This window comes from Heterodontus francisci, chromosome 41, assembly GCF_036365525.1.
Source record: "Heterodontus francisci isolate sHetFra1 chromosome 41, sHetFra1.hap1, whole genome shotgun sequence".
Lineage (NCBI taxonomy): Eukaryota > Metazoa > Chordata > Chondrichthyes > Heterodontiformes > Heterodontidae > Heterodontus > Heterodontus francisci.
This window is the reverse complement of record NC_090411.1, coordinates 36,326,440-36,348,605: the sequence shown is the minus strand read 5'-3', so window position 1 is coordinate 36,348,605 and position 22,166 is coordinate 36,326,440. Positions and strand designations below refer to the sequence as shown.

General features: G+C 41.4%; 1 protein-coding gene across 16 annotated transcripts in view; it reads left to right on the top strand.

Moving 5' to 3' along the window:
* The window catches only part of LOC137353490 (RNA binding protein fox-1 homolog 2-like), a 342,023-nt gene that overhangs the window by 229,917 nt on the left and 89,940 nt on the right, over window positions 1–22,166 (top strand). The window contains exon 1 of one of the 16 annotated variants that reach the window (XM_068019829.1): window positions 7,283–7,416. The exons of 14 other annotated variants lie outside the window; for them this stretch is intronic. In XM_068019829.1, the coding sequence (XP_067875930.1) occupies window positions 7,390–7,416 (27 nt within the window). In that variant the 5' untranslated portion in view covers window positions 7,283–7,389. Of the gene's footprint in view, window positions 1–7,282; window positions 7,417–19,590; window positions 19,740–22,166 lie in introns of those variants that run through there. One more of the 16 variants, XM_068019828.1, reaches the window with a different exon arrangement.

The window sequence follows — 22,166 nt, the reverse complement described above, 5'->3', positions numbered from 1 at the left end:
GGTTTCTGCTTCCACCACTGATACAGGCAGTGAATTCCAGACACTCACCACCCTCTGGGTGAAAAAAGTTTTTCCTCATGTCCCCTCTGATCCTTCTACCAATCACCTTAAATCTGTGCCCCCTGGTAATTGACCTCTGTTGCCTAATACGTTTGTGCACAGTGATCTTTTCTAATCTCTTGTGTTAAGTAGTTTGGTCAGTAAACTCCCTGAACAGTTTAGTGGGTAGGTGGTGGTGTGATGCAATTGAAATGATAGCAGCAGGAGTCAGCCATTCAGTCCCTCGAGTCTGTTCTCCCATTCAGTCAGATCATTGCTGAGCTGTATCATAACTCCATGCACTTGCTTTGGCTCCATATCCCTTAATACCCCTGGCTAGCAAATATCTATCAATCTCGAATTTAAAATTATTGGTTGAAAGAGCATCTACTGCTTTTCGTGGGAGTTCCACACTTCTACCACTCTTTGCAGGCCATTTAGGACTAAAATGAGAAATGGCAGATGGAGTTTAATCCGGACAAATATGAGGTAATGCATTTTGGAAGGTCTAATACAGGTGGGAGGTATACAGTAAATGGCAGAACCCTTAGGAGTATTGACGGGCAGAGAGATCTGGGCGTACAGGTCCACAGGTCACTGAAAGTGGCAACGCAAGTGGATAAGGTAGTCAAGAAGGCATACGGCATGCTTGCCTTCATCGGTCGGGGCATAGAGTATAAAAATTGGCAAGTCATGTTGCAGCTGTACAGAACCTTAGTTAGGCCACACTTAGAATATTGCGTGCAATTCTGGTCGCCACACTACCAGAAGGACGTGGAGGCTTTGGAGAGGGTACAGAGGAGGTTTACCAGGATGTTGCCTGGTCTGGAGGGCATTAGCTATGAGGGGAGGTTGGAAAAACTCGGATTGTTTTCACTGGAACGACGGAGGTGGAGGGGCGACATAATAGAGGTTTACAAAGTTATGAGCGGCATGGACAGAGTGGATAGTCAGAAGCTTTTTCCCAGGGTGGAAGAGTCAGTTACTAGGGGACATAGGTTTAAGGTGCGAGGGGCAAAGTGTAGAGGGGATGTGCGAGGCAAGTTCTTTACACAGAGGGTGGTGAGTGCCTGGAACTTGCTGCCAGGGGAGGTGGTGGAAGCAGATACGATAGCGACGTTTAAGAGACATCTTGACAAATATGTAAATAGGAAGGGAATAGAGGGATATGGGCCCCGGAAGTGCAGAAGGTGTTAGTTTCGGCAGGCATCAAGATCGGCGGAGGCTTGGAGGGCCGAATGGCCTGTTCCTGTGCTGTACTGTTCTTTGTTCTTCTTCACTGAAGTGAATGGTTGGAATTCTCATCCCTAGAGGTTGTGGACGTTCTGTCATTGAGTATATTTAAGATTGAGATCAATAGATTTTTGAACAGGAAGGGAATCGAGGAATATGGCAATAAGGCAAGAAAGTGGAGTTGAGGTTAAAGATTGACTGTGATCTTATTGGGAAGCATGCGCAAGAGGCCATAAGGCTTGCTCATGCTCCTATCTCTTAAGCTCTTAACTTCTGATTTAAGGTTATGTTTCTTTGTTCTAGACTCTTATAGAAACATAGAAAATAGGGGTAGGCCTTTCGGCCCTTCGAGCCTGCTCCACCATTCATTATGATTATGGCTGATTATCCAACTCGGTAACCTGTTCCCTCTTTCGCCCCATACCCTTTGATCCCTTTAGACCCAAGAGCTATATCTAAGTCCTTCTTGAAAACATACAATGTTTTGGCCACAACTGCTTTCTGTGGTAGTGAATTCCACAGGCTCATCACTCTCTGGGTGAAGAAATTTCTCCTCATCTCAGTCCTGAAAGGTTTACCCTGTATCCTGAGACTATGACCCCTGGTTCTGGACTCCCCCACCATCGGGAACATCCTTCCTGCATCTACCTTGTCAAGTCCTGTTAGAATTTTATAGGTTTCTATGAGATCCCCCCTCTTCTGAACTCCAGCAAAAAATTCTCTCTATCTACTCTTTCATTTCCTTGCAAAATCCTAAATACCGCAATCAAATCACCCCTTAACCTTCAATATTCCAGGGATTACAAGTATAGTTTATGTAATCTATTTTAATAATCTCACCCTTGGAGCCATGGGTAACATTCAGTTGAATCTGCACTGTATTCGTTCCAAGGCCAATATATCACTTTGCGACTTTGGAACTCTCTGCCTCAGAAGATGGTGGAGGCGGGGTCCTTGAATATTTTTAAGGTGGAGATAGATAGATTCTTGTTAAGCCAGGGAATCAAAGGTTATCGGGGGTAAATGGGGGTCTGGAATTCAAAACACACCCAAATCAGCCATGATCTTATTGAATGCAGAGCAGGCTCGAGGGGCCGAATGGCCTACTTCTGCTCCTAATTCCGATGTTCATATGTATGTATCCTTTCTATCATGCAGTGCCCAGAACTATACAGAGTACAGCAGATATGCTTTAACCAGTACTTTTATTTTGCTGTAGCAAACGTCTTTGCCTTTATATTTGGTAGTGATCATAATCCATAATTTGGTTAAATTTAGCTTAGTTATGGAAAACAACAAAGATCGACCATGAGTAAAAGTCTTATATTGGGGAAAGATCAGTTTTACAAAACGGAGTTGTGATTTGACAAAAGTGGATTAGAAACAGCTACTTGAAGGTAAACCAGTGGCAGATAAATAGGAGGCATTAAAAGAGGAGGTAGAGAGGGTTCAGAACAATGAACAAGAGTGGGATTCCTAAATCTAGACCCCCTAGATGTCAGGGAACATACTGGGTAGGATAAGTCATGAAAGGAAGATTATGTCAGATACTGAGAGTTAATACTGCAGAAAGCCTAGAGGAGTATAGGAAGTGCAGAGGTGAAATTTGAAAGGAAATTAGGAAAGCAAAGAAAGGACATGAAAAAAATATTGGCAAGGAAAACCCAAAGATGTTTTATAAGTACATAAAGAGCAAGAGGATAACTAAGGTAAGAGAAGGGCCTATTGGAGACCCAAAAAAAGTAACCTGAGTGTGGAGGCAGAAGATGTAGGCATGGTCTGTAATTAATACTCTTTGTGTCAGTCTTCTAAAAAAAAAAAGAGGTGGAATAATGCTGACATTTTAGTTGAAGAGGAGTGTGAAATATTGGATGGGATAAACAGTGAGAGGAGAAATATTAAGGGGTTTAGTATCTTTAAAGGTAGAAAAATCACCAGGCCTGGATGAAATGTATCCCAGGCTGTTGAGAGAAGCAAGGAAGGAAATAGTTAGAGCTTCTGCTATCGTTTTCCAATCCGCTCTGGCTACAGGCATGGTACCAGAGGACTTAAAAAGGCAGGAAGGGATAGACTGTGAAATTACAGGCCAGTTAGCCTAACCTTGGGGCTGGGCAAATTATTGGAAAAAGTTCTGAGGGACAGTACAAATTGACATTTAGAAAGACATGGATTAATTAAGGGCAGTCAGCAAGGATTTGTTAAGGGAAGTTAGAGTCTGACTAACTTGATTGAATTTTTGGAGGAGGTAACAAGGAGGATCGATGAGGATAGTGAGTTTGATGTAGTCTACTTGGATTTTAGAAAGACTTTTGACAAGGTCCCACATGGCAGAATTGTCAAAAATGTAAAATGGGATGCAAGGGAATGTGGCAAGTTAAATCTAAAATTGGCTCAGAGGCAAGAAGCAAAGGATAATGTTTGATGCTGTTTTTATGTCTGGAAGGCTGTTTCCAGTGGGGTTCTTCAGGGCTCAGTTCTAGGTCCCTTCCTTTTCCTGATATAAATGATTTAGACTTAAATGTAAGGGGCACGATAAAGAAGGTTGCAGATGATGTAAAAATTGGCCATGCAGTTGATAGTGATAAAGGAAGTTGTAGACTGCAGGATGAGATCAATGGACTGGTCAGGTGGCCAAAAAAGTATGAGTGGAATTCAGTCCGAAGAAGTGTGAGGTAATGCATTTTGGGAGGGAAAACAATGAAATGTACGCTAGGAGAAGTGTGGCGGAACAGAGGAACCTTGGAATGCATGTCTATAGATCTTTAAAGGTAGAAGGGCAGATGGATAAGGAGGTTACGGCATATGGAATACTTTCCTTTATTAGCTGAGGCATAGAATATAAGAGCAGGGAGGTTATGCTAGAACTAAATAAAACGCTAGGCCACTCAGGCTAGGTAAATTAGAATACTGCATGCTTTTCTGGTCACTGCATTACAGCGGATACAGAGGAGATTCATGAGAATGTTGCCAGGAATGGAGTATTTTAGCTTTGAGGAAAGCTTGAATCGGATGGGTGGTTTTCTTTGGAACAGAGGAAGCTGAGGGAAGGTTTAAGTGAGGTGTACAAAATTGAGGGGACCTGTTTCGCTCAGCAGAGAGGTCAATAACCAGTGGTATAGAATTAATTGGTAAGATTAGAGAGGGGAAAGAAAATTCACCCAGTGGGTGGTAGAGGGTCTGGAATATATGGCTGAAAGGGTGGTAGCAGCAGAAATGCTCATCACTTTTTTTAAAAGTACTTGGATGTGCACTTGAAGTATCTACAGAGCTATGGACCAAGAGCTGGGAAGTGGGATTAGGCTGGGCACCTCTTCGGCACAGACACAATGGACCGAATAGCCTCCAGTGCTGTAAATTTTTGATTTGTTATTTGTACTTTACATTTTAGTGACATTTGTCTATGGATCCTTAAATTTCTTTCGACCTCCTTTTCTAACTTTTCACCATTTTAAATTTAAAAAAATTGAATTATCCTTTTTTGGTCCAAAATGGATGATCTCACATTTACCTCCATTGAAATCCATCTGACACAGTTTTGCCCACTTCAGTCAACCAATGTGTCTTTGTAATTTTATGCTCCTGTCTGTACCACTTACTATGCCATTAATCTTTGCGTTGTCTGCAAACTTGGATATATGGCTCTCTATTACATTGTCTAAGTAATTTATTAAATAGTTGATGCCCCAGCAGAGATCCTAGTGGGGCACCACTAGTCACTTCCTTCAAAGTTGAGTACATAACCATTATCCCTACCCTGTCTTCTACCATTTAACCAATTTCCTAACTCGGTCAATAATTTGCCTTCAATTGCATGAGCTTTAATTTTAACTAACAGTCTCTTATGTGGAATTTTATCGAATGTCTTCTGAAGTCCATATAAACTACATTCATAGGCATTCCCTGTCTACTACTTTAGTTAATTTCTCAAAAATTTAATTGGGTTTATTAGATTTATCTTTTCCAAATCCATGTTGCCTCTCTGTAATCAACTCGCCTTTCTCCAGTGCTCAGTCTGTCCTGCGTTATAAGTTCCAGTAACTTCCCCACAACGAATGTTAGACTATAATTTCTTGGTTTCTTTCTCTCACATTTCTTAAATAATGGAGTTATCTGCGCTCCTCTAATTCTAGCATCTTGAGCATCCATGGGTGGTTGCACCTTCAGTTGCCTAGTCCCTACACCTCTCTGCCTCTTTATCTCTCTCTCCTCCTTTAAAACACTCCTTAAAACTCCCTCTTTAACCAAGCGTTTGGTCATCTGACTTGATATCTCCTTATGTGGCTCATGTGAAGCGCCTTGGGGTGTTTTATTGTTGAGTTACATTTGCAATTTTCCAACCAAAACGTACAATTCTTAAATCGAAGATTTTGGCTAAAGCATCTACAATCTTCTCACCACCTTCCACCCTGGGGTGGAAATCAGCAGCCCTTGGAAATCTGTCGGAGTTTAGTGCCATTATTTTGTTTCTTAATACTGTTTCCTTGATTATGTTAACTTTAGTGAGTTCCAGTCTTTAATTCATTATTAGTTTCCCTGTTATGTTATCCTCTTCCTCTTCTCCAAAGACTGATGCAAAGTAATTGTTCAGTAAATCTGCTAGTTTCTTTCTTCCATTTGCAGTATTAGCTGCATCTGTTTTGAAAGTACCTGTATTATCTTTGACTACTCCTATTCTTCGAGCGTAATTGTAAAAACTTTGTGTTAATCCTGATATCCCTTGTACGTTTTATTTCGTAATTCCTAATGGTGCCATGCAGCCGGGAAAGTAGAGAACCATTCAATAGCCTATAAATGTTGGCATGCTGTAATTGATCTCAATATTCCTCAGCTAGGAGGAGGCTGGGAATCAGGTGGTATTCTTGGTCCCTTAATTGCTATACAGTGACCCCTATAGGAAGTGATCTTGCACGGGTGTTGAGTGCCGATTCCCTTGTCATCCGCCCAAGGTTAAATACCCTCCTGACTGACTCTCACAGGAAGAATTGCCACTTGGTGAGATACCGCCGATGGCTGGTGCTTACGGAACTATATACTGGCAAGAGTAAGCATCAAGAGGGGAAAGTTCCAAAAGAAACAGAATGATTATCTTGGGCTTCCATAAATGAAAATGTGCAAACTAACAGCTCATTTTAATATCTGCATTTCAGAAGTGGGAAAAAATGAGCTTTCTCTCTGCACCCTCCCCGCCCCCCCCCCCCCCCCCCCCCCCTTGCCATTGCAAAACATGGATTGAGACTATTACAACTTAGTGATTGGGGGTTTGGAGCTAGGATTTAAGTATAGTTATCTTATTGTATCTACATTGACTGCGGTTCAAGAAGGGGGCTTCCCAACACCTTCTCGAGGGCAATTAGGGGGATGGGCTAGTCTTGCCAGCAATGCTCACATCCCAAGAATGAATAAAAAGTATAACAGCCTAAAGCTGTGCATTGTACCGTAAGTGGGCATCCAGGAATGCTTTATAGACTTGGTCTTTGCTTGAGTACCTTTTAACAACTTGCGTTTGGGAAAATGGTGTGGTATCTGCTCAATACAGTGTTTCACTGAATTCTTTGTCATCAAAAAATTAAATGAAAAATTGGAGAAATCCAAGATGTCTAAAAAGCAAGAATTCAGATGATACTGACATTCGGGTGGATTTCCAATGAGCAAGCCACTTGTCTTTTTTGCCTTTGAGGTACTTCAGGTCATTCTAAAGCTTGTAATGTTTTGAGGAAGGAAAAACCTCGCTCCTAAATGAAGAAAACAAATGTATTTTTTCCCAGATGGTAGGTAAGATGTTAAATCTAAAATATTTAGTCTTGGCATACTAAGCAGCTGCATGTGGAAATGCCGTTTTAATTCACCTCAGGGAGTGCTGGGGGAGCGCAGACATTGGGCTGGCATTGCTGCTTTTTCTTTCTGAAGGATCAGGTATCGGGTTTGGAGACAGTGGGGGGGGGGAGTGGCTAGTTGTGATTAATAGCCCATGGCATGCAAGGCGGAGCCCGTACGAGCCATCTGGCCAAGATCTGGGAGTTGCTGTAGGGGAGATAACAGGAGAGGAAAGAGAGGGGCCAATCTGTGTCTGAAAGTCAAGCTGAAACAGGAATTACTCACATTTGCTTTACTTGGTTTATGGAGAGAAAGACGATGGTTTCACAGGTACACCTTACAGTATTTAAAGCTGCTATTGTCTGTAACCGGTAGAAGTGTGAGTTGAGCCATGTGCCTATGCTGTGCAATTTGTATTTGTACTGAATGAATCATTGCTTCTATTGTCTGCCGAGCTCTGTTCCTTCTGGTTATCAGGGAGGCTGCTTGCATTCCTTGTGCTTTCCAACGGCCATCAAAACTTGTAACATACGCCAGAAAATCAAACCTTTTTTAAAAAAAATCCATCTCTTTGATCAGGTTACTGAAAACTAGAATCATTTGAGCAGACTAGGCTGAATTGTACAGTAGAAATACACAAATGGTTGGGTGCTGTGTAAAACCGGAGGTTCAGCAGTCTATTTATTTAAGGAACCCTTTCTCCTTGTCTGTATACTGCAGTCGTTGAGACAAAGCACAGGATATTTAACCCGCTGTATGCTGAATTTGGTTCTTAGCTTAGTATATGTATAGGCTATGCTGAGTGTTTTCAGCAATCCTATTAAGCAGTAATTGAGAAATATAGAGAACCGTAGCCAATGTGCCATATGCTCTGAATAAACTAAAAAAACAGCCTTTCTGCCTAAATCTTCCATTGGGCCGTATAATTTAAAGGTTGGCAGCTCTAATTTTTATATTCATATTTTGGACACACAAAAAATTGTAGTAATTGAGGAGACTGCAACACATGTATGGAACGTTTTGAGTTGGTTTGGTAATTCCCTTGTTTTTCTTTCTGACTTCGTATACCTGTCCAGTAAATATGGATTTATATTTGAGCAAGTGGGTGTAGGCCCTTTCCCTTCTGATTTTTAGCAATCACAAAAGGTATCAGCTGGGCTTTAAAAACATATAAACAGGACCCATTTGTGCTTGAAAATTCAAACCAAAGTTTAATACTGAGATTTCATTTTATACAGTTTCGTAATTTCTGGAAAATACTCAGTGTTGCTTTGTTTTTCTTGCACTTTTTCAGAGAATGTCACACACTTTTATGTTATTTCATCAATCACACAAAGAAGTAACAACAATGCTTTCTGCAATCTGGGAATGTGATTTAGGAGGTATTTTATCCAGTATTTCAGATAGCCTGCTGATGAAGAGCTTTAATGAAAGAAAACAGCATTTGCAGCAAAACACAGCCATCTTGACACAGTGCCTCTATTACCAAAAACAATTAAGTAATTTTACATTGTTTGAAAGAAAAGGGATTTTACTTTGAAATATTAAAATTCTAGCCATATTGAGGAATATTTTTGAATTTAATATAACTCATTATGATACCCTCTACCCTAGAATTTTGGTTGAGTTGTTATTCAATTTCATGTCATCTGTAATTCCTATCATATTCCACATGAAAGATTTACCGATTTGTTTAAACTGAGGAAGATAGTGACTAATTTTAAATTTCACCCAGCACAAAGTGACTTTTAATTCAGAGCTAAAGCACCAAGTTTCTTTTAGAAGATGCATATAAACTGTGAAACCAATATGAAAATAGAAAATGCAGCCAAAAATATGTCCCAGTATCAGCCTTAAGAATGATGGGGAAGGTGAGAAAATTGCCACAGTTTCCACTTTTGATTGCTATTCTGTAATCTTTGCTGGATATTGTATGTATGTGTACTTGGATTGGGAAAGGCCGTCAGTATATAGCCTGCTAACACCCACTATCTAGATTCACACATGAAGAATGGGCACTTCAAACAATATTAAAGGCTGTTGGCACATGGGAAGTTAAACGTCTGCAAGATTCAGCCTTTCAGAGCAGGAGAACACTGGAAGGAAAATTACTAGTGAGAAGGGAAACATTGATTTCATTGGTATTGAAGCAGCATTATAAGTACGTTCAAAATAAATGTATTTGGTGATTAGCAGCAGAACAGCCTTGGTTCTGTTAGATGATTAAAGTCTGCTTATTTTAAAGGACAACTTTTGGAAATGCTGTAATTGAAATTAATTGCTGGTTTTCTAGCTAGTTTCAGGATATGTCTTAGAGGGGAAAGAATCCTTGAATGGTACTTGGTCAAAAAGCTGCAGCTTTGCTTTTGTCTGGTTTTCAGATAAATAACTATGTGTGCATTTACCCATGGTAAGTAGACTTAATGTTTTTATTTCTTTGTTATATGCTGATTGCTGAATATTTGCATGGCACAATTTTGTTGAGCTTTCTCTTGAGTTGCTTGCCAGTTTTCCAGGGAGTGCCTCAATATAAGATTTTAGTTTAGTTTAGAGATACAGCACTGAAACAGGCCCTTCGGCCCACCGAGTCTGTGCCGACCATCAACCACCCATTTATACTAATCCTACACTAATCCCATATTCCTACCACATCCCCACCTCTCCCTATATTTCCCTACCACCTACCTATACTAGGGGCAATTTATAATGGCCAATTTACCTACCAACCTGCAAGTCTTTTGGCTTGTGGGAGGAAACCGGAGCACCCGGAGAAAACCCACGCAGATTTGGCAGTAGTCAGATGTGAAACAGCTAGTAAGGTGACAAAATACTATCCCAGAAAACTGATTTTGGGGAGTGTCAACCCTTGTACTGCTTCAAGTGCAGTTATGTATTTGATAAATTCTGGGACCAGCTCAAACAATTTCTATCCTATGATACCTGTACTGGAGATATTAACTAAATTCTGATGGGGGAGGGGGGACGCAGGGGGGATTGGGGGGGGGAGTAAAGCTACAATCTTTTACCACATTTATATTAAAACTTGTAAGAATACTAGTAATCTGCTGATCATAATTGAGAGGGACATTGAATGATTAATACCACAAAAAAGTATACCTTTACCCAAAGTACTTTATGGGTGCTTAATAATTAGTGAAATGCTTACATGAAGGTATAATATACTTTTTTATTTATTCATGGGATGTGGGCATCACTGGCTAGGCCAGCATTTATTGCACATCCCTAATTGCCATTGAGAAGGTGGTGGTGAGCTGCCTTCTTGAACCAGTCCATGTGAGGTAGGTAGACCCACAGTGCTGTTAGGAAGGGAGTTCCAGGATTTTGACCCGGCGACAGTGAAGGAACAACGATATCGTTCCAAGAGGATGGTGTGTGACTTGGAGGGGAACTTGCAGGTGGTCGTCCTATGCATCTGTTGCCCTTGTCCTTCTAGTTGGTAGAGGTCACGGGTTTGGAAGGTGCTGTCTAAGGAGCGTTGGTGCATTGCTGCAGTGCATCTTGTAGATGGTACACACTGCTGCCACTGTGCGTCAGTGGTAGAGGGAGTGAATGTTTGTGGATGGGGCGCCAATCAAGCGGGCTGCTTTGTCCTGGATGGTGTCGAGCTTCTTGAGTGTTGTTGGAGCTGCACCCATCCAGGCAAGTGGAGAGTATTCCATTACACTCCTGACTTGTTCCTTGTAGATGGTGGACAGGCTTTGGGGAGTCAGGAGGTGAGTTACTCGCCTCAGGATTCCTAGCCTCTGACCTTCTCTTGTAGTCACGGTATTTATATGGCTACTCGCCACAGGATTCCTTAATGCCAAAAGGATCAAAGGATATGGGGAAAAAGCGGGAACAGGGCACTGAATTAGATGATCAGCCATGATCTTTTTTGGATGGCGGAGCAGGCCCGAAAAGGCCAAATGGCCTACTCCTGCTCCTGTTTTCTATGTTTTTATGTAACCTCTGACCTGCTGTTGTAGCCACGGTGTTTATATGGCTACTCCAGTTCAGTTTCTGGTCAATGGTAGCCTCTAGGATGTTGATAGTCGGGGATTCAGCGATGGTAATGCTGTTGAATGTCAAGGGGGTATGGTTAGATTCTCTCTTGTTGGAGATGGTTACTGCCTGACACTTGTGTGGCGCAAATGTTACTTGCAACTTATCAGCCCAAGCCTGGATATTGTCCAGGTCTTGCTGCATTTCTACACGAACTGCTTCAGTATCTGAGGAGTCACGAACGGTGCTGAACATTGTGCAATCATCAGCAAGCATCCCCACTTCTGACCTTATGATTGAAGAAAGATCATTGATGAAGCTGCTGAAGATGATTGGGCCTAGGACACTACCCTGAGGAACTCCTGCACTGATGTCCTGGAGCTCAGGTGATTGACCTCTAGCAACACGACCATCTGCCTTTGCACTAGGTATGTACAGAGAGATTCGGGTGTTCAGGTCCATTGTTCCCTGAAGGTGGCAACGCAGGTCAATAGAGTGGTCAAGAAGGCATACGGCATGCTTTCCTTCATCGGACGGGGTATTGAGTACAAGGGTTGGCAGGTCATGTTACAGTTGTATAAGACTTTGGTTCGGCCACATTTGGAATACTGCGTGCAGTTCTGGTCGCCACATTACCAAAAGGATGTAGATGCTTTGGGGAGGGTGCAGAGGAGGTTCACCAGGATGTTGCCTGGTATGGAGGGCGCTAGCTATGAAGAGAGGTTGAGCAGATTAGGATTATTTTCATTAGAAAGACGGAGGTTGAGGGGGGACCTGATTGAGGTGTACAAAATCATGAGGGGTATAGACAGGGTGGATAGCAAGAAGCTTTTTCCCCAGAGTGGGGGAGTCAATTACGAGGGGTCACGAGTTCAAAGTGAGAGGGGAAAAGTTTAGGGGGGATATGTGTGGAAAGTTCTTTACGCAGAGGGTGGTGGGTGCCTGGAACGCGTTGCCAGCGGAGGTGGTAGATGCGGGCACGATAGCGTCTTTTAAGATGTATCTAGACAGATACATGAATGGGCAGGAAGCAAAGAGATACAGACCCTTAGAAAATAGGCGACATGTTTAGATAGAGGATCTGGATCGGCGCAGGCTTGGAGGGCCGAAGGGCCTGTTCCTGTGCTGTAATTTTCTTTGTTCTTTGTTCTCCAACCAGTGGAGAGTTTTCCCCCTGATTCCCATTGACTTCAGTTTTGCTAGGGCTCCTTGATGCCATAATCGGTCAAATGCTGCCTTGATGTCAAGGGCAGTCACTCTCACCTCACCTCTTGAGTTCAGCTTTTTTGTCCATGTTTGAACCAAGGCTGTAATGAGGTCAGGAGCTGAGTGGCCCTGGCGGAACCCAAACTGAGCGTCACTGAGCAGGTTATTGCTAAGCAAGTGCCGTGTGATAGCACTGTTGATGACACCTTCTATTACTTTACTGATGATTGAGAGTAGACTGATGGGGCAGTAATTGACGGGGTTGGACTTGTCGTACTTTTTGTGTACAGGACATACCTGGGCAATTTTCCACATTGCTGGGTAGATGCCAGTGTTGTAGCTGTACTGGAACAGCTTGGCTAGGGGCATGGCACGTTCTGGAGCACAGGACTTCAGTACTATTGCCGGAATATTGTCTGGGCCCATTGCCTTTGCAGTATCCAGTGCCTTCAGTCGTTTCTTGATAACACGCGGAGTGAATTGAATTGGCTGAAGTCTGGTATCTGTGATGCTGAGGTCTTCAGGAGGAGGCCAAGATGAATCATCAACTCAGCACTTCTGGCTGAAGATTGTTGCAAATGCTTCAGCCTTATCTTTCACACTGATGTGCTGGGCTCCCCCATCATTGAGGATGGGGATATTTGTGGAGCCACCTCCTCCAATTAGTTGTTTAATTGTTCACCACCATTCACGACTGGCTGTGGCAGGACTGCAGAGCTTAGATCTGATCCGTTGGTTATGGGATCACTTAGCTCTGTCTATCACCTGCTACTTGCAGTTTGGCATGCAAGTCGTCCTGTGTTGGATTAAAATTAGATAATCCAGGAAGGATGGTGACGCACTCGATTGGCACTTCAGCATGCTGCCTTATCGAATTGCAAAAGGTTTGTTTGTATCCACAGTTTTCTACACAGTGATGAGTTTCTACTGCTGATTTAGAGAGCAGGAAGAAAAAGAAATTGGCCGTGCCGTTTTGGTGCACCTCCTAGCAATCTGACCAAGAGGTGTAACAGCAATAAAAAGAGCAAAGAGGTACAATATCATAATCCATGTATGCAAATCAATCAATAGATCACATTTTACCACCCTCCCCACTCTCTAGCCATCCATTGCATTCCTACAGCCAGGAAGGTGGGGCAAACCTATTCCAAGAAGTTCGACTCAACTCATGGTTGGCTGCTGGATTGGCTCGAAAGTAGATATGAGACTACTGATGCATTCGGTGAATATATCCCAGCTATCCAACCATGCAAGCCATCAATGCCAAAGAAGGTCCTGTCCTTATCTTGTAACCCCACGCAAGAACTTTCCAACAAGGATTACTGAATAACAACCACAAGTAAGAACTTAGGCTGACTCGTTCTCTTCTCCCGCAACCCCCCCTTCTCCCCACCCCCACCCCCGCATCTCCTTAAACACCAACTGGGGATGAAACTTGGAATCTTCAGGTTTATGTGGATTTGTGCTACACCAGGCAGCAGTGCCTTTATCTACCAGGTGACAGACTGTGAAATCTTCTGCAGTCTAGACTTTTGGTGAGTCTTTAAAAGTCTTCCATTATCTTATTTTAAACACATTGCTTTTGTTGCTTGTTAGAGTTAATTAAAATCTCAGCAGAGGCCGTGTAGATTTTTGTTTCTATCGATTCAGGAAAACAAAAGCAGTGAATTTCATTTGTTTTTTTACTCCAAATCTTTAGCGGTAATGTATTGTATACAATGGACAGTATGAAACCTCTGCAATGTTCAGTCTGCAGAGGTCCCAACTGAAACAAGCTGAACAGTTTTCTCTTTCGACCCTATCGTTCACTTTCATAATTTTAAGGACCTCTATCCGGTTACCCTCAAGCTTCTCTTTTCTAGAGTAAAGAACCCCAACCTGTCAAATCTTTCCTGATGGTTATAACCTCCTGGGTGTGGATTTTTTGGTGCCATATCTGAAATTTCCTATTTAAATGAAAGAACAATTTTTTTATAGTGGCTTATTTTGTATCAAACATCTCCAAGTGCTGCATATACAGTGAATTATTTTGAAATGCAGTAATTATTATGTGGGCAAATGAGAAACTATTTTATATACAGCAACGTCATGCAAACAGCAATGAGTTGAATAAGCGGTTAATCTTTTTTGGGTGGTTGAGGTTGTCTAAGGGATCTTCAACATTTTACCTGAGTAACTGGAACAGCTGTATGGGGCCTTGTTTCAACATCTTACCTGAAGGGCAGCACCTCTGACAATTTAGCACTCCCTCAGTGCTACAGTGTCATTATAGATTATGAATGGGATTTGACCACATAACCACCTAACTCTAGAGAGAAGAAGATGACACACAGCAGTATTGAAATGCATTTAATATGAAATATTGAAATAATGTGTTCCTAATGGTATCCATATTGGATTCTGTAATGTGTTTGCTTGCAAGTCATTCAAGAAAGTTACTAAATAAACATTGGGCTCCCAATCTAGTCATTGGCTTCCTCAGTGCTGTATGATTTTATTCAGCCCGTCATGCCATACTGCTCCTTTGAAAGAGCTATCCAATTAGTCCCACCCTTGCTCTTGCATAAGAACTAGGAACAGGAGTAGGCAATTCAGCCCCTTGAGCCTGCTCTGCCATTCAATACGATCATGGCTGATCTCGTCTCTGCCTCAACTCCACTTTCCTGCCCATTCTCCATAACCCTTCAACCCATTACTAATTAAAAATCTGTCTATCTCTTCAAATTTACTGAATGTCCCGGCATCCACTGCACTCTGGGGTGGGGAATTCCACAGACTCACGACCCTTTGAGAAAAGTAATTTCTCCTCATCTCAGTTTTAGGATAAGGGGTAGCAGATTTAAAACAATGACCTCCTGTTCTAGATTGCCCCACCAGAGGAAACATCCTCTCTACATCTACTTTGTTAATCCCTTTAATCATCATATATACCTCAATTAGATCTCCTCTCATTCTTCTAAACTCTAGAGGGTAAAGACCTAAACTGCTCAATCTCGCTTCATAAGACAAACTCCTCATCTCTGGAATCAATCTAGTGAACCTCCTCTGAACTGCCTCCAATGCAACTACATCCCTCCTCAAGTAATGGGAACCAAAACTGTACGTAATACTCCAGGTGCGGTCTCACTAATGCCTTGACCTGCTTGGTGTGTCTCTCTGCAATACCGTAACTTACTAGTTATTGAGGTATTTCAGGTTACTCTAGTGATAAAGGTGCGAAGAGTAATTTAACATTTTGTTTTTTTACAAAATTGTATTTAGTCAGAACTAACCAAGAAAATAAATTTCTTCTGACTGAAAGATTAGAGAGACCAGAATCTGGTCTGCCAGACTGCCAATGGGACCTATTGGAGAAGGTGGTGAATTCTCCTCTTAATGTTCCAGGGAAGTTCAACTTGTGAAAGGAAACCCATTGCACAAGTGGTGGCTTTAAATGTTGCTGGTTCAAGCAGTTTGTCAGTATGGACCACTCCCAGCAAGTGGGGCAGTGGGTTAATCCACAGCTGTGGTCAAAGCAGGTTCAGTTGTGACTTTCAAAAGGGAATTGAATAAATACTTGAAGGGGAAACAATTGCAGGGCTATGAGTAAAAGAGCAGGGGAGTGGAATAGCTCTTTCAAAGAGCCAGCGCAAACATGTTGGCCCGAATGGCCTCCTCCTGTACTGCATCACTCTATGATTATAATTCATCTACAAGAGATGGGCGGCGCAGTGGTTAGCACCGCAGCCTCACAGCTCCAGGGACCCGGGTTCAATTCTGGGTACTGTCTGTGCGGAGTTTGCAAGTTCTCCCTGTGTCTGCGTGGGTTTCCTCCGGGTGCTCCGGTTTCCTCCCACTGCCAAAGACTTGCAGGTGATAGGTAAATTGGCTGTTATAAATTGCCCCTAGTGTAGGTAGGTGGTAGGGCATATGGGATTACTGTAGGGTTAGTATAAATGGGTGGTTGTTGGTTGGCACAGACTCGGTGGGCCGAAGGGCCTGTTTCAGTGCTGTATCTCCAAATAAAAAATAAAGATGTGGTTCAAGTGGGGCAGTTGTGGCATTGATAATTTAGTGACTGCCTTTACTTGGTTCTGGGTTCCACTTGCCATTTTGAGTAGAGACATGATGTTAAGAACAGCCCACGACAGATTCCAACAGTGATTCAAAATGGTCTCTAGGACAGAGGTGATGATCATTGATTCTTAGAAAACACTTTGTATCATTCAGTTAATTCCTTGATATTAGAGGAAATCAATCTTTATGCAGAAGCGGTTTAAAAGTATTTTTGCTTGGGAACGAAAAAGAATTGGCATTTTTCTCAAAAGGGTACATTAGCCTATTGGTTATGTCACTAATAACCCATAGTTAAGAGCTCAAATCCCACCAGTTATGAAATTGAATTGAATTGAACTTGTACACTAATGTCCTAACTTACCACCCTTACCCAGTCAGGTCTACATGTGATTCTAGTCCCACACTGCATGATTGATTCTTAATGTCCTTGAGGCAATTAGGGGCAGACAGTAACATTGGCATGACACTACCTTGTCAGTATCACCCATATGCCGAGAACAAATTTTAAAAAGTGACAGTGATGGTCTGCCTTGATTTGATTTACATCTTTGTGACTTAGTTTGTAAATAAGTAGAAAAGTTTGCCAATAGCTTTTTGTGAAGAGTCCCCTGAACATGAGAATCTGTTCCTAATCAAATCTTATAGCAGCAGCCGAATTTAGTATGTTGGGAAAACGCAGAAAGATTTCTGTTCAAAGGAAAATGAACCATATGCAGTTTACTGGCAGCATCACTCAAGGGACGAGAAGAGATTAGGTCTTGTTTTCCTTTTGAGGCTAAACTAGGTTGGGCAGTACTTGAATGACGTTCCTTTATAAAAATGAGCTGTTTATATTTCAGGATTTTCAACTTTGGTCAGATCGACAAAGGGGCGGAGTGGCCAATGTTGACTTGTTTGAACACAGCCCTCTCATCGTATGTTGCTGTTTACACACCATTTCCAACAGACACATTTAACCTTTCCTGTCCCACCTTCCTTCTCCATCTCATTTAGCATAACAGAAGAGAGTAGGAAAAAAAATAAAATACAGCATCTAGTTAAAGTTTTTAATTTGCTAATTTATAAATAAATTATTGTCCTTTTGAAGTTCATGGGATTCTAGCATAGTCACAAGTTCCTACCGGACTGCATTGTCAAAGAAATTACTGGCATCTTACAATCTATATGACCTCAAAGGCTTCAAATTAGAGAGTTTGAAGCAAGGGCTATTTGTCATCTGAACTTTCTAGCATAGGCTGTCAGTTTTTCACCTGGGTCACAAGCTGCCTAGTAAAAAGAAGAGACAGCTTGTGGGGGTAGGGGGTGTGTATGCAGAATTAGTGAAGAGAAAAAATTTCTATTCCACTTTTCTGCTGATGATGATTTACAGTTGCAATCTAGATGATTCCATCCTCCTGTCCCAATAGCCCAGCAAAGGGTCCCGCTGGGTCTCACGTGGGAAAAGTAGGGTGATGACATGCTAAAAGAATTAATGAAAATGATTGTAAATTTGCAGTCCACTCATTAGAAAGTGACTGCTTCAGCTTTAGATTATTATTCATTTGTTTCAAAAAAACATTTCACAGATGTGTGTAGCAGCAATGTTAACACTCCCAGTGGAGCAAATCCATCCCAGACTACTTACTCATGTCTGAATACAATATCATTCAGCTCTGTCCGAGCCTCTGGGATGCTGGAATCAGTCAGATAAACATAAATGGTGCTGAGGATAGATCCAGATTGGGAGAGTGGAAAGGTTCGTAGCTGTTTTCTCTTTTGCATCCAGTTGGAATTAGCCCCTTCAGTTGCATTTCCAGTAAACCATTTAATCCTGTTAGTTTAGTTACATGAAGAAAGTCATTCTGGACAAAATGCAATGCATTAAAACAGTAGTAAAGCTTGTATTTACCAAATGTGTGGTTAACCCTAACCTTTTCATAATGGGGACTGGGTTCGATTTGCAGCTGTGGCTAATATTTACTCCTTGCCTTCCCCATGATGATGAATTTGCCAGTCTTGGCTGGGTTGTTGAGAGCAGCACTCAGCAAAAATAGTCAAATGTAGATTGTTCAAATTTGAATTATTGGGAATACATATTTTTAATTGAAAGCTTTTTCAAATGCAACATACGTTTTTTTTCCTAAAAGAAACATTTTCATACAAGAAATCGCAAAGAAATTAATTGAACTGGAATTGCTTGACTGGCTGGTGAGGCATGAAGACTGGCAGAAGCCATTGCAATCTTCTCGCTCCTGATTAAATTGTCTGGCAGTCCGAATGGGGTGGCTTCACAACCATAGTTGCCGCCTCTAAGCTCAGTCGCATTCTCATGTGGCTGTGCAGCATAAATGAGTCACAAGATGAAGTAGCTGCACTAAATAAAGTAGCTACAAGCAGTGCAAACACTTCTGTTGTCTTCCTCATAGTGGACGCTATAAACATCTGGTAGTTTCCTGTGAGAAAATTGGGAAGAACTACCACTTTTTTCTCTCTGCAAATTAAGATTTTATTCTGTTTGGGGAAATGTTAGTGAGATTTATGATAGCGCAAAATGGGGGAAAGTAAAACTCCATTGAAATGCAGAGGACTGTCATCAAATTGATAGTACATCAGATGTCATTTTAGACCAAAATGATCAAGCCCAACTCCAGGTTTGAACAAAATATTGAACTCTGTTTGCTGAAAAAAGGCAGTTACTGGAAGAGAGATGTTTCTGTTCAGACCTACCAAATTCGAACAAAGATAGCAGCTTTCTTGATTTTCTAAAGATTGAATTGCACGTACAAATTAGGTGAGAAGATTAATAATACATGAACTGTATCAGTCAGGAAAATGTGGGCATTGAGAAAAGATAATGTAAGGTTTTTTCCCCATTAAACTGAAGAATCCTAGCCTACTTAATGTTCTATCTTTGGAAAAACTGACTGCATTAGAATTACATGGTCTATTGAACCACATGCTTTCCAAAGTGAGGAAGGTAAGAAAGATTGTTGAACATAATCTCCTCCTTCATCCCCACAAAGACTCAGTGAATACATTGTGATAATCATTGAACCATAGAGCCCTGGAAGGTTCCAAGTTTGATTCATAGTCTGGTGAGTTCAGAGGGTGCTACAAATGGCCTCTGTTCCCTGACCTCTCCTGATCACTCCCCAGCAACCTGCACTGGAGTGGATGAGTAGGTGTTGAGCCAGGATATTGTTGGATTTGGCTGCAGTGACCTTCAACGTCAAACTGAATACTGACTATCACTATGCAGGTTTATTTATGAAGAAGAGCTACTTAAGCAAAGTACCCCAGTCTGGTTAAATGGATATAGATGGCAGCCTGCTGACAGGATGCAAGTTTTATTTGGTGTGGTCTACTTTTTACTGATTTTTTCCCCCCAAGAAATCGGCTGCTTTCTTCAGGTAGGGAGAACTGAAAGTATGCGGTCCTTTGACTGTTGCCACAGTTCATAACACATAACAGTGCAATCTTGGCAGAGGGCTAGCACCAGCTCTTTCGGTATCCTTCTCAGGGCTGAGAATAGTCAGAAGGAGCCTTAAAAGGAGGAGGAATTGTATAAAAGGTGTTTATTATACTGCTAGCAATAACCTGAGACTTTCAAAGCTAGGAACACTGTTGGAAGGAGAGCACGGGCCTTGTTTATGAATATAGCAGAGTTCTGAATACAAGACTAAATATTTCAGATGAATGCGTGCCTCTCTACTTTTTGGCCTAGTTCAACTTTTATTCTAGATTCCTAGTGTTCATATTAAAATGGGTTAATTAGGAATTGTGGATCCCTGAAAAATTGTTTGCTTTGCAAGTTTAATGTAGCTTTTTCCTGGAAACATTTACTTTTTTCTTTCATGAGTTGTGCTTAGGATTACTGTAGTAGCTTGGTTGCAAAAGCAGTGCTACCACCCACAAGGCAAGTAATGTGCTGTAAAATGATAAGGGTGATGAAATGTGAATTCCTAGTTTGGGGGGAGGTGGGGGGAAGGTGGGACATATTACAACGGACACTAACATTAATAAAATAGAAACACCCATTAACAAAATAGTTAATACAAAAAAACTGCTGATATCTGTAAACTTAAATTTTGTGCAGAGGATTTAGCGTATTAGTAACGAGGGTTCCAGACATTTTGGAAGTGAATCTACTGCAGCAGTGGAAAGTTCTGCATGACGCATGCTGAAATGTGTTTTTCATTAGTGGCTGCCTTTGGCAAATGCAGTGAATTTCTTTACCATTGCTTCTGGAGCTCTTTATGCAGTTAACTCTATCTGTACTAATTTTTTTTCTTTCCCTTTTGTGTTCCTTAAGTATTAGCTATCTCAAAGTAAATTCCTTAAGAAAGGGTTAGAGCCTCAATCAAATTGAAACCCAGTGCCAATTACCACTAAAATGTTTAGCTTCTGTTGGTGAGTGCCTTATGGTAATGGCACTATTGTGAGAAGGAAATCACCATAAAGCTGGTTCTTATAAGCTAAGATGGAGTTTCATAGACAGTGAAAGACCCAGAAAAACATGTCACAAAGTCATTTCTTTTTGCTGTTTTTTAACCCATCCCCACCCCACAACTGCCTATAGAAAGACGTCACTGTGATGAGAATGAACAGCACAAGATACGGAATGAGTATTTGATATATTTGCCAGTTCTGATGAAGGGTCACTGACCTTAAACGTTAACTCTGCTTCTCTCTCCATAGATGCTGCCAGACCTGCTGAGTATTTCCAGCATTTCTTGTTTTTATTTCAGATTTCCAGCATCCGCAGTATTTTGCTTTTATTTGATATATCAACCCCATTATGGTGATGATCTATTTCTCAACTTTAATATTTTGAAATAAAATTTGTTGCTTCTCCATGTCTGAAAGAGTAAATGTTCTACCTTGTGTGACACTGAGCTATTTAGGAACCTATTTAAGGTTTGGCCCTGAGTCTATACTGAGTCAGTAACTTTAAGCTGGTTGACAGAGAAAGCATCGCAATTGGTTTCAGGGCACAGAAAAATGAAATGCCAGAGTTCCCACTCCTGATGAACATCTAGTGACTTTGGGAATAAATTGTTTAATGTAAATGAGGTTTCTACATTATCTTCAATTTTCAAGTGGCTGTCACTTCTAAGATCCACACTTCAAATGTTCAGCCCTGAAAAACAGCATTAAACACGATTGCTGCTGTTATTGTTGGCAGTTTTCTGTTAAGACTATTTCAAGACCCTTTTCCTTTATATCAATTGTGAAAGAAGCAACGCCAAAGTGACCTTCATGCAGCACTCTCCTACATTTATATTGTAGTCAATGAATAGACTGTAATTTTCTACGTCTGCTTCCAACAGCTGACAGAGGAGTGCAGGCAAATGACAATATAAAAGATGATTTGAATCAACTGTGCAAATTTAAAAATCTGAAATGGTTAGTTTGAGATTTGACATTGAACCAGTTCTGTGCATCAGTGTGCTAGTCATGGTGCTGGTTTGAGTTGAGATGCAAGCATGCTAACTTACTGAGCTGGCTTAGCAGTCTGGAGGGGAACTGTGTATTCCAAAATGCAAGGCACACAGCAAATATGGGTCTGTGGTCTATGGCAGTCAGATTGTTTATTTTCAAGATTACCATTAACGATAGGAAACTCATGTTGAAAGTCAGCAGCATTTGTATAAGGTTAAAATGTTTTTACATTTAGGGAGGAATTTGAGGAAATTGCAGGTATGTACTGTAGTTGAAGATTTTGGTTCAGAGGCAGAGTGAACTGAGACTATTGTATCTGTCACAGCACTGAACCCCCAAGGGGGAAAATGACTTGTATTTATATAATTCTTTGTCCTAAATTCAGGGCATCACAA